General features: G+C 37.7%; 1 protein-coding gene across 13 annotated transcripts in view; it reads left to right on the forward strand.

The window, feature by feature from the left end:
• The window catches only part of ARHGAP24 (Rho GTPase activating protein 24), a 551,069-nt gene that overhangs the window by 509,665 nt on the left and 27,864 nt on the right, over window positions 1-13,540 (forward strand). For all 13 annotated transcript variants that reach the window (XM_037830166.1, XM_037830168.1, XM_037830167.1 and 10 more), the window contains 3 exons: window positions 7,749-7,881; window positions 8,611-8,684; window positions 10,892-11,013. In XM_037830166.1, coding sequence (XP_037686094.1) covers window positions 7,749-7,881; window positions 8,611-8,684; window positions 10,892-11,013 — 329 coding nt within the window. The remainder of the gene's footprint in view (window positions 1-7,748; window positions 7,882-8,610; window positions 8,685-10,891; window positions 11,014-13,540) is intronic.

The raw sequence follows: 13,540 nt of genomic DNA on the forward strand, positions 1-13,540 counted from the left end.
TTCTCTCAGCTAGTTCTGCAGATAAATTTACAACCCTCCCCTCTACGTGGGACATGACTCCCAGGGATGGAAGTCTTCCTGGAAAAGACAGACAGAACTCCCAGGGATGAGCCTGGCCCTGGCATCTTGGGACAGAGAATGCCATGTTGGCCAAAAGAGGGAAAAGAAATGATACAAAATAAAGTTTCAGTGGCTGAGAGATCTCAAGTAGAATTGAGAGGTCAATCTGGAGGTTATTCTTATGCATTATATAGATATTTCTCTTTAGTTTCTAGTGTATTAGAATAGCTAAAAGGAAATACATGAATCTGCTGAACAGTAATCCAGTAGACTTGATGATAATTGTATAACTATATAGCTTTTATCTTGTGACCATGTCATAGTGAAAACCTGGAGACTGACACTCGCTTTACCCAGTGTATAGGCAGATGAGTAATAAAATAATGACTATATATATTATATAATAATATATAATGACTATATATTATATATAATGGGGGGATAAAGGGTATAGAGTGGTTTGGGATGTTCTTTTTTATTTTTATTTTTATTTTTTCTTTATTTTGAAGTAATGAAAATGTTCTAGAAAACACTGTGGTAATGAATGTAAAACTATGATGATACTGTGAGCCCTTGATTGTATACTTTGGATGTATTATATGGTGTGTGAGTATATCTCAGTAAAATTACACTTAAAAAAAATAAAAGAGACTGACTCTAAAGCACTTCATATCTCAGTGATTAACCAGAAAGAATATTGTGTCTGTTAAAGTATCCCAAATAGGATTAGTAACAGGACCAAGTCATTGGACTTCTGTGAGTGCCTGACAGAGTAAAACATGTGTGTGTAGGTGTGTGCTGCTGTTGTTGTTATCATTATTATTAGGGGTTTTATTCTCCATTGTACAGTGACTTTTATCACAATGCAGTTACATTACTTCACTTCGGTGAAGACTGAGATAAGGATGAGGCAGTGACATCGTGCTCCTGCAGGTATACCAGACAGTTAATACATATATTGACATTTATGGCTGCACATATGAAAATTGGCTGCACATATAAAAGCAATTATTAATCAGACAAAGCAGTAGGTTTTCAGTAAGAAATATCAGTCTGGGGAGTTAAGTATAGAAGACTGTTATTTTGTGGAGTGAATATGCAAAAAGATTTTTCAGAGAAGCACAAGAATTCCCATTGTAGTAGCATACTGGCAATTGGAGCAGATTAACTGCGAACATCTTCAGATAAGTCAGAGCTGGCAAAGCATGTTAGAATCTGTCCAGAAGTGATTGTTTTCTGCCATTCAGTGGGAAAGGACAAAGCCAAAAATACAAACAGTAGGAAAATGCAGAAGTCTATTTCCATGAAAAAACCTAAGTTTAATAAAGCCCAGAAAAAAAGTGTCATAAATTTTTAAGTTTTAGCCTTTAAGCAAAAATTTTATAGCCTTTGTTAACTGAAAAAAACCTGAAAAAGTGTATTTGGTATTTTTTTTTTCTTTTTCATTTCTATATAATAAACAGTGTATGTTAAATGCTATAATGCACAAAAGCTAATGTAATGTATCCCTTTAGAGAAGAAATAAAATAATCATCCCACTCCACCTCTCTTACCCTGATTCACAGCTCAAATAATTCTATTCTTGGAACACTACTTCAGCTTTGGTTCTAAGAAATTGCTGATCGAGGAAGAATGATTCTGCCGTCTTTCATCCTTCACAATTTTAGCACATCCTAATAAGTCTAACTTTGCAATCGCACCATCTAGCGTCCAAACCATCTTCAGTACCATAGCTGCCAAGTGCTTCACTTCATTAGAAAACAAAACAATATGGGGAAGTAGCAAGCAAGTTATCTTAAAAACAAGGTGCTTGTTTTTAAGGTCAGTGTAAGGTATAGATCATCTTTGAAACACTAAAACAGATTTCTTCTTAAATATCATTATTTTAATGATATTTTCTCACTGTCTCATTTATTGAATTTATTTCACAAATATTTTTATGTATTCTATTTATGTGGTCATGTGAATTATACATAATATATTCTGTATATTGAAATGCATAAATGCATACTACTTATTTATATTTTATTTTTATAATCTTTCTGTGCCTACTAGAACTTTTTTTTTTTAATTTTATTTGAAAATAAATTCAAAGTTATAGGAACAGTTGCAAAAACAATACAAACCCCATACACAGAACTCCAGCATACCCTGACCCCCTCTCCTGATACCCCGATCGCCAACTTAACATGCTATCACACCCGCTATTTTTCTTTCCCTCCCTGCCTCCCTATCATCCGTCATCTATTGCTCTGTCTTCTGAACATATGAGAGCAAGTTGCACACATTCTTGAACAAACACTATAATTCACATATACATTTCCCATGAACAAGAACATTCTTTTATGCAGTCTCATAAAGCGCAGCTAAGAAGTTCAAGAAATTCAACATTGATACAGAGCTTACATTCTGTATTTCCTTTTGTGTGTGTGTGTGTGTGTCCCAACTGTGTCCCTTTGAGCCTCCTGTCCTCCATCCTCAGATCCCATTCAGGATCATCCTCGGCATTCAATTGTCATCTATTTAGACTGTCTTTAATCACGTTTAGAATGTTGTAGTGCTATCACCTTCCCACCATCATTACTAGAAATTTCCCTTCACCTCAGACAGCAACCCTACACTCATTTCTTAACTCCCCATTGCCCCTTCCCCCACTTCTCATAACCCATACTCTACTTTTCATCTCTATGGTCATATTCTCTGATAATGTCTTTGTGTTTACTGTGGGGCTTAAAATTAACCTGTTAAATCCATAACAATCTTGTCTTTCTTTGATACCAGCTTAACTTCAATAGGACACATAAACTATGTTCCTATACTCCTCCATTCCCCCACCTTTATGGGTTCTTGTCAAAAATTACATATTTTACATTGAGTCCAAAACCACTGATTTGTCATTAGAGTTTGTGTATTTTATATCATGTAGGAAGTAAATAGTGGAGTTACAAATCAAAAATTATTGACTTCTATTTGTATTCCATTGTGGTCAGAGAACGTGCTTTGAATATATTCAGTTTTTGGTTTTTTTTTTTAATTTATTGAGGCTTGTTTTATGTTCCAGCATATGGTCAATTCTGGAGAAAGATCCGTGATCACTATAAAAAAATGTGTGTCCTGGTGATATGGGATGTAAGGTTCTATATATGTCTGTTAAAATTCTCTCTATCTCTCTCTCCTTTCTCCGTCCCTCCGTCAGCAGGGCTTCCCTCAGCATCTGAAGCAGGGCAGGTCCCCTACTGGCAAAATCTCCCAGCATCTGCCCGTCCGTGAAAAACTCAAGCTCTCCCCCAAATTTGAAGGAGAGCCCCGCCGGACAAAAGTACTCCCAGCTGGAAACGTTTCCCTCTCAGAACCTCAAACACATCATGCCACTGCCCCTCTCACCCCCACAGTGGCTGCTGAGCAGTCACCACCAAGTCTCACGTTGTCTCCTTTGTATGTGGTGACCACCCCTCTCCTGCTGCTCCCAGAACCCACTCCCTCTCCTCAGCACTTGACAGTCCAATCAGAATATGTCCTGGAGCAGGCCTATCTGGATTTATTCCATCTGGAGTTCGCTGGGCATCCATGCTCTGTGCATCTACATTGTGTAGAAGATTTGGGAAACTACCCCCAACAACTTCCCTGAATACCCTTTCTAGACCTTTACCTTTCTCTTCCCTCTCCGGGACACCAACGAGTCCTAAATTTGAACGTTTTATTTTATCTATCGTATCCCTGAGATCCATTTCGATTTTTTCAATTTTTTTCTCCATTCTTTCTTTTGTTCTTTCATTTTCTGTTCTGTGGTCCTCTAGGACTCTGAGTCATTGTTCAACTTCTAATCTTGTATTATGAGTATCCAGAGTCTTTTTAATTTGGCCAACAGTTTCTTTTATATCCATAAGATCTTCTATTTTTTTATTTACTCTTACAATGTCTTCTTTATGCTCTTCTAGGGTCTTCTTTATGTCACTTATATCCTGGGCCATGGTCTTCTTGATGTCCTTTATATCCTGTGCCATGCTCTCATTCTTTGATTGTAGTCCTTTGATTAATTGCACCAAGTACTGTGTCTCTTCTGATATTTTGATTTGGGTGTTTGGGATTGGGTTCTCCATATCATCTGGTTTTATCATATGCTTTAAGATTTTCTGCTGTTTTTGGCCTCTTGGCATTTGCTTTGCTTGACAGGGTTCTTTCAAGTTGTCAAAAATACCAGTCTAATTTTTCAGAACTACAACTTGGTGGCATACACTTTCTTTAACTAACCAGCAGATGGCGTCTGCGAGTCAGCTATTCCCCTCAAGTCAGTTCTCCTCAACTTTGTCTTTGTGGGTGTGGGGAAATGATTCTTGTGGGGTTTAAACTGGTGAACTTAGTTTGGGTGTATTTTTGGTGCTGTCCGCCCTGAATGTGGGGCATGTGTCTGGGTGGTTAGGGAGGGAGGGCAGCTTTAATATTCAAACCTCCCAGGTGTTCCCGGAGATTCAAGGCTGTTGCAAGAGTCTAAGCCTTCATTTCAGTTTTGCCCCAGATTTGCTCTGCCGCTGACCCACAAGTCACCGACATTGATGTAGCATCCCTGGGTTTTCCGAGCAGGCCCCTTTCTCAGCTGTGATCTTCCAGGACCTCTGCTGAGGGAAGGCTGTGCCACATCACAAGTGCATGTCATCCCTCAAGGGAAGCCCCGGGCTGCTGGGCCATGCAAGGGTGCTCCCAGCCTGATGCAAAGATGGTTGAATGGGGTGTCTCAACCCCCCACCTTTTCACACAGCTCCGCCTTCCTGGCTCCAGGACAACTAGCTGTGTATGCACCCAAGGCCACTGTCCACGGCTGATATTGTGGCATGTGCGCGGTGCTGTGGGATACACTCCCTGTCACACTGGGTTTCCTGGTGCAGCTCTGGGCTGTGGATCCGGCCCAGGCAGGAGTGTCTCCAGCATGCCAGGGAGCTGGTTGCAAGCAGCATGGTTTCTTTCTCCTTTTGGCTCTCCATTCTGACTCCCTGGCCCTGAGGGAATCAGCAGTGGTCTATCCTCCACGCGAGACACTGAGAGGTTGGCACAGCCCGCTCCTTCTGTGCTTCACTGCGCAGTCACCGTCATAACTGCAGCCGCTCCTGGGTTTTTTTTTTTTTTTTTTAAAGAACTAGTCCGTCTCCAAACTCCAACCCCCAGTTTCCGCACACCACAGCATGGCTGTGGGACTTTCAGCTGGTTTACTCACTCATTTCAGAATGCAGGCTCCTGGTTTCACCAAGTGGACAGTCCCTGTGGATTTAGCAGAACTTGTCCAGCTGGTGCATCACTGAAACTGGTGTTCTGAGTCACTTTCTGGTTTTTATCGAGTATTTTTCATGGAGGTTTTTTTTGCCCTGTCTCACCTAGCCGCCATCTTATTTTCTCCTGTGCCTACTAGAACTTTAACCATATTTTGCTTGACTCTGAAGGCAATAGAACCCAACTCAGCCATGGTGGTGGATTGGGTTATAGTGGGATCAAAAGATGAAAATAGTTTATTGGGATATTTGATGTAACTACATATCCTGCCACAGGCTATGGTTTTGTTACTACTAACTACTGGACCTACAAGGGTCAGGTGCTTTACTCCATAGCAAAAGAAAAAGAAAATTATTTTCCAGTGTCAAACACAAAAGAGCTTTGATTTGCATAAAATAGAGTTTGCCAAAGGGAATTGAGGGTGGTGGTGGGGACTAGCGTCCTCCTTGTCATACTACTGAGATTATTTTAGGTCTTTCTTTTAAAATTTTTCTGTGGAAAGTATTTTCGGGAATTAAGTATTTTTGGAAAGTATTTTTGGGTCACAGTTCCCAAGATGTTCTGGAAACATGATTTTTATTTTATTTAGTAGCCTTGAAGATGACCTCTTCTATATTGTCTACCAGTTCAGAATTTTAAGAGGAAAAGAGGTATTTATTGAACCATTGAATCATGAAAAGAATAAAATTAATTAGTTAAAACAGGCCCTATGAGACCACTTCCATCATTTTATCATTGGCAAAAGGGTTGACAATTTGCCTGCTCTGATTGACTCAGAGGTAAAACTGGAAAATTTAGCCCTTGCCCCTGTCTAATTCTGAGGTAGGTTAAGTCCTATGGTCCCTGAGTATACTGCCCACCCCTCCAACCTCAGCCATCCCACTCTGAGCTTTGGCCTGGTCCTTGGTTAGTTCCTCAAGCATAACAAGTGCCTCTGACTTAGGCTCTATTTACCTCCCTTGCTTTAAGCGGGAATACCGCCCTCTTCCCATCTGCTCTAGTTAATTCTTGCACACCCTTCAGATCTTGGCCCAAGCATCATTTCCTCAGAGAAGCACCACCAACACCTAGATTACTCCCCTCTTGTTATGAGGTAGCTTAGCTAATACTTTCCCTCATCTCCACTCATCACACTTTGTATATATACTTGTATTATTATCTGCTTAGTATCTTCTGCCGCCATTGGATAACAAATTACGAGGCTGGAATCATGCCTGGTTTTTAGCCTCTTGGGGATACCAACCACTGTGTTTTGTATAATGTCCAATAGAGTATAAATGTGCAGGAAATACCTGATCAAATCAACCTATGTGCCCAAATTGAGAACTGAGATGCCCAGTGTTCCCCTTGAGAAGTCAGTTCTACTTCCATACAATTTGGGGGGCAAGGGAGTATTCACTAAGGTGGAAAATCCCAATGCCTAACTCCAGATTCTCAGGGTGTACCCCTGTGGGGACTTGTCACCTTCTATAGCACAGCCTGAGAGTGGGGTGTAAGTTCTCACTACTTACAGAGTCCCCTGACCATTTCACCACCACTACTCCCAGTTCATGGGAAGCAGTCGACCTTTCTCTCCCTTCCCACCCATTTCTCCCTTTCACTTTCCTGCTCTCTCTCCCTACAAATTAGAAACAAAACAAAAGTCTCATCTTTATTGTCATCCACCTTCATGGATCTACAGGGGAGAGGGAGACTCAGAGAACAAAACAGAAATGAATATTTCAGTACATTATCCTGCCACTCTGATATTCAGCAAAAGGACAAAAATAAATTATGCGAGTTACACAAGGGATATGTTAAGATTTCAGTGTTTATTTTGTAGCGTTTTTCTTGTGTTTCTGGAAGACTGTGAGGATTCCAAAAAATCATATATTAGACATGCAAATCATGCTGAGAACAACCATCTTCAAAATGAGCTCTGTTTAAAAAGTTATAGCGTGTCATACGAAGCTTCAGATATCAATAACCAAATCACCAAATGTCTCCACAAGAATAGGAGTTCAGCATTTTGAGAGACGAAGTTAGGATTCAGAAGCAATTAATTTTGACATTGAACACACACATATTTACTCACCCATAATGTAGAGTTGGTACATTATGATATTTTATCATTGTTTTCCAAAGTTAGCATGTTTGGTTTGCATCGAATACACACAAAAGAAAAATGCTTGAACTTTCAAATATTTTCAAACCACACTAAGGGTTCTAGGCACTCTTCCATCTCCTTCTCTTCCATCCCCCTCTCCTACCGACTCATGGTAGCATATAATGGGCATTATATAAGCGTGTGCTCCCTGAAAAACAGATTAGCTGTTTCAAGTGCCAGCATGCATAGACTTTTGACTCCTAGATGTATATTTGATATAAAAATGTAAAATCATACAAAGTCGACTCCAAAGAATATTTTCATGCTTCTGTCTCCACAGCAACACAGATGTGCACACAGTGGCATCACTTCTTAAACTGTATCTCCGAGAACTTCCAGAGCCAGTTATTCCTTATGCGAAGTATGAAGATTTTTTGTCATGTGCCAAACTACTCAGCAAGGAAGAGGAAGCAGTAAGTCTATGCACTCATTTCCAAATAAACTCCTAGTCTTTAATTTGTAAGTTGTCCTCTGCCCTTATCCTTGAATTATTTTTCACTATTCTGTGTATTTTGCATATTTATATTTTTCACACACAACTCAGTCTGCATTTTTAATTGCCTCTCTGATCAAAAGGAAGAATGCAGACTGAATATGTGAAATCAATGCTCCTTTACCACATTAAACAGTTAATTGTGGTGCCACATCAGACCAAACATTCCATGTAAAAAGTAGGGTGCCTTTTTCACATCCCCCTTTTCAGTGTGTGCCCCACCCCAGATCACATCAATATACCCTAGAGCAGGGGTCAGCAAATTACAGCCCGTGGACTAAATCCTGCTTGCTACCTATTTTTTAACAGCTTTTGGTCCAAAAAATAAATTATAATTATTACTAAAGCTTTATTATAAATGAGCCTAAGTTCTCTTTTCAGTCCATTGTGAACAAAATTTACAAGTGTTAAAAGGATTCACTTAAATCTATTTCTCCAAAAATTGTACTTATTGAAAGTATCTAAATGCTTATACATCTTTGAAAATATTTCTGAAATGCTCTATGTGATGGTGGCTAGTTTTCAGGACAGAATCCTTCACTGATAATATATGAAACCAGTAAGAAAAACTGCATGCCATCTCCCTACTTGCTTTGATTCCAAGGCCACCACTTAGGAAGATAACATTTATTCTCTTTTTTGTACTCAGGGTGTTAAGGAGTTAGCAAAGCAGGTGAAGAGTTTACCAGTGGTCAATTACAATCTCCTCAAGTATATTTGCAGGTAAGAAATGACTTAAAGACAAAAGCAAACCAAACCAAAGTATAGTTATGTTTGCCTGACACTAATTTACCATTTGACAGTGAGTAAAATCACTTAACTGCTCTGAGCTCCATTGTTGACCTTTGTAAAATTAAGAGGTTTGGGACAAGGTGATGTCAAAGGTTTCTTTGAGCATTAAGATTGCTTACTTTTGTAACTTGGTGTTTGTAAAATCACTCTTGCCTCTGCTTATTAAACATATGCTGTTTTGGCTTTCTATCAAAGTTGTTTGTGACACGTGGGAAAGAGTATCATTTAGAAGTTGTATGAGAAAGATGTACGTGGGAATCCGTATTCCAAAAGTGACTACTTACGAGTGCTTCTACAGTTTGCTTATCCTTTCTGAATCTAAGGCTCCTAATGGGTACAGTCGCAATGAAAATAGTTACTTCCCAAAGTTGTTTTAAATTATATTTTAAATGATTAATATATAATGTGTTCTAGAAATATTATTTTCTTTCCATTTCTTTCCCACCTCAAGACTCCTTGAAAAGACATTTTAATTCAATTTTGTTAGAACAATCACTGTGCCTGGTGAAGCTCTCTGTATCAGCGATCATGTTAAGGTTAAGGCCTGGGACCAAATATATAAAATTGAAACTTATGGTAGCTTTAAATAAAGGATTGATGTTGACAGTACAGTATGCTGCAGGGTGTGTTTAAATGATACCTTCCCAGTCCATTTTTAAATAATATTCAAATTTCTACTTCATAGAGTACATCATTTACACATGTGTTTTGTAATGATTAGGTAAATGTTCAGCAGACTAGGAACTATGGAGTTTAAGACAATGTGGACTTCATTGTCAACTGTAAACAAGTAGGAATTCCAAAACCTCCTACCATAACATTTTCTCAGGATGGTTATGTTTAGGAAGCAAGCCGGACCTTAGGTTTCAGGATTTGAAAAAGCAAGACACGGTTTCATTGACAACCTAGACTTATTAACAGGCCAAGCTTCCATCCGAAGGTTTCCAATTAATTTGAAGCCATTGTAGTGGATGAGAAAAGGATTATGTTCTCTTGAAATGAAAGGGGAGAATACGCGTGTTTGAGAAGCACCTTGTGAGACTTTTTCTCCACAATAAAAACAGCTAATCTCTCTTGAAACATTTAAACAAACTTTTAATTTCAAGTGTCTCAAGTAAGAAATAATAGCTTGACTTTTTGCCCTTCAGTTTTACTTCATTCTAGGCTGTACAAAAGTAGTAAATGTGGAAATAAGCACCTTTCTTAAAATCATGGTGAAGAAGTTAAGAACACAAACTCTGTAGTCAGTATCTGGGTTCAAATCGCAGCTCTGCCACTTATAACTCTGTGCTTGGAGAAGATGTTGAACCTCCCTGGTGCACCATATCTCACATCTGTAAAATGAAGATAATGATAATATCTACCTCATAGAAATGGTTTGAGAATTTAATAAGTTAGCCCTGTGACTTGCACATGATAGTGTTAATTTTATATATAACATATTTTTCATCATTTTCTCTTTATCTCATTGGTACAATTAGGAAAGCATGAAAAATAAAAGCTCTTGTATCAATGAGGAGGGGTTGGGGAGTGAAAAAGGGCTGAAAGATCACAAAAACAATCTCTACTACTATTTTGTGCCTTTTAAATCTTTAGCACTTAATAAATTGAAACAGTTTGTACTTGAAATTTTTCATATCAGTGGAATGGAGATTTTAATTTAAGCCACGTTTTATCTCGGTTTTTAATAGACTATAAATTTGAAGCTCACAAATTATTTTACAAAAGAGTTAATTACTCATCTCTAAGATAAGGGATTGTTCTGAATGATGTTCTTTACAATTCTTAAATTGAGTGTGTACATAAATTGAATACTTTTTTGAGGAATTGGAAGGGAATCTTTATTTTTGATTCTTTAGCCAATATTGGCATTGTCCAAACTCACTTAATCCTGTGCTTGCCAGAGGAAACCAGGCCATGCAAGGCCAGAGGTGATATTTGATATGATCCCTCAAGTTTGGTCCTTAAACATTTGCAATGTATTTTCTCCACATTTTTTTTTCTGAGAGATGTTTGGATTTCTAAATAATTTTATCACCATAGTCATCCTTGAACATATCTTCAGTTCAGAAATTTCCCAATGATCCATTTTCTTCCACTGACAAATTTGATCCATTTACTTTCTTAACATCCAACAGGTTCTTGGATGAAGTACAATCATATTCAGGCGTTAACAAAATGAGTGCACAGAACTTGGCAACTGTATTTGGACCTAATATTCTGCGTCCTAAAGTGGAAGATCCTTTAACCATCATGGAGGGTAAGTAATCTTATCAAAAGAACAATCAACTGTCTCTCAGTTGCCTTGAACCTATTCACCTATTCTGAACAAACTAGAGAAATAGATGAATCCATGATAACTCTGTTTATTAACTTTTGAGTTCTTTAAATGCAAAAATCTTCTCTTTGGGAGTCAGATATTTCTTTGACTTTATTAAATAACATACTTCACTAAATCATTCCTTGGTAGCCTTACAAGAGTAAATGGAGCTTCTGTAAAGCATCTGTAAAGTATTGCAGAAGAACTAGAAAAGTCTAACTCAATTTGTGCAACCAATGCAATTTTCAGAAAATTCAAAAATTATTAATTTTAGTTTTACTTGACTGATTTGGAGAGGTACAAAAATTGACTGTTATAAGATAATGCTGTCTATTTATCTGTGGGTTAAAACATGAAGGAATTTTTGTTTACGAAATCAGAAAACACCTCAAATTCTTTTCTACAATGAACTGTTACTTCTGTTTATTTCCAGCAGACCTGATTAATTGGGTACGTTTCTTACTTGTGAAAATATAGTGGCATCATTATTTTCTGCAAACCGGCCTAACTGAACATTTAAGAATTTAATAGGGAAGAGGGAAAAAAAAAGAACAACTAATTTTAGTTTAATCCTGAGTTTATTTGGTCTAGAAAAAAATATCCCTGTCAGTTGCATCAGTTTTACCCCTGGATGCCATTCACTTCTTGACAATTCTGTGCTTTTCATTACTCTGTATTTTGCGTGAGAAAGAAAACTTTGAGTGTTTCCCTACCTCACAGCTTCATTTCCTTTGTCAAATAGAGCACTACAGATCGAACATCAGATTTTTGGCTATAAGGTAGTTGGTCCAGAACACTTAATTTCCATCTGAAGAGTTTAGCAGATATTTAAAATTAAAAATTTGAAACTACAAGATTAAAAATACTTTAGTCCATTGTTTTTACAACCTTTTTTCTTATTAATAAATGCATACAGATACAGAAAAGCCATCAAAACACACCTATGCACACATGTACACATCTTAATTAATTATTATAAGAAAAACACCCTAGAAACCACCACCTAGGTCAGTAAGTGGGCTTTCTAATCATCCTGAAAACCTCTCCCTGTGCCCTATCCCAATCACAGCACTGTAATTCTTTCTGCCTCGACATTTATTCCTGTCACTTCCTTGCATTTCTTTGTAGTTTTATCAACCAAATGTAATTCCCTAGACATTATATTTAAGCTTTCCTATTCTTTTATTTGATGTCTTTTAAGTCTCTTTTAATATAAAGACTCCCCTACAGGTTCTGTTGAAAAATCAGGTCGTTTGATGTGTAGATTTTCCCGTAGTCTGGATATTTTGATTGTATATTCATGGTGCAGTTTCACATATCTCTCTGTATCTGTACAGTCTACAAATTAGAAACAAAATCCATAGGCTTGGCCAAATATAGGTTTGACCCCTTTGGCAAGACTGTATATTGAACTGTATTCTTTCATCAGGAGGCATATAGTGTCTGGCTTTCTATCTCTTAAGAGCTATTGATGAGGAATTCCTAGAAACATTAATTTATTGGAAGTTGAAATGATGATATTCTAATTACACAATTTTTTAACTTATTAACTGAAACACTTATACTTTAAAAAAATAAAATAAAACTCTTCTTCTACTACTTAGTAACCCAGTGGTAACTTTCACACTTAAAAGGCAGGTGTCTTAATTTGCCAAGAGTGTTTGGCTTAACAACAGGAATTTATTGGCTCATGGTTTGGAAAGCTAAGAGTCTAAATTCAAGGCATCAGCAAAGGTCATGCTTTCTTCCTGAAGTCTGAAGCTTTCTGGTGCTGGCTTGCTGCCTGCCTTGGAGTTCCTTGGCTCGCATCTCTGCCTCCGGCTACATGGTGATATACTTGATCGCCTCCTGTAGCTTTCCTGAAGTCTGCAACTGTATTTCTTCTGCTTATAAAGGACTCTGGTGATATGGTTAAGGCCCACCCTAATTCATTTGGTCCATACCTAGCCAGGATCCTAGAAGGTCCTATTCACAAATGAGCAGGTATGGAAATGAAAACATCCACACCTTAAATGATAATAAATCTTCAAATTGTCCTATTTACAAGTGGGCTCACACTCACATGTTTGTGGATTAAGATTAAATACATGACTTTGTTGGGGTACATAATTTAATCCACCATAGCAGGATAAATGCTATTTGATTATTTCCCTTTATTTAGCCATTTTTAAAGTAATGAAATAGATTCTTAGCATCTTCAAACACCCTTCTTTTTCCTATTATTATTATGATTGTCTTATAAATTGCATTATAAACTCATGGATTTAAACCTATTTTATGGGTCAATGCATTGTAATTATTGTCCTTATCGAAGCTTAAATGTCCCCATGCTTGGCTCATGTGATCCTCTTCAAGTTGTCTTATGAGTTGTTTTGATATGTCCTTAGTAGTTTTTGACAGCTTCTTTTCTTTTTAGTATGACAAGATTTCCCAGACTCATGTGTTTCCTCCCCCAAACCTAGAATTA

This window comes from Choloepus didactylus, chromosome 3 (assembly GCF_015220235.1).
Source record: "Choloepus didactylus isolate mChoDid1 chromosome 3, mChoDid1.pri, whole genome shotgun sequence".
NCBI lineage: Eukaryota > Metazoa > Chordata > Mammalia > Pilosa > Megalonychidae > Choloepus > Choloepus didactylus.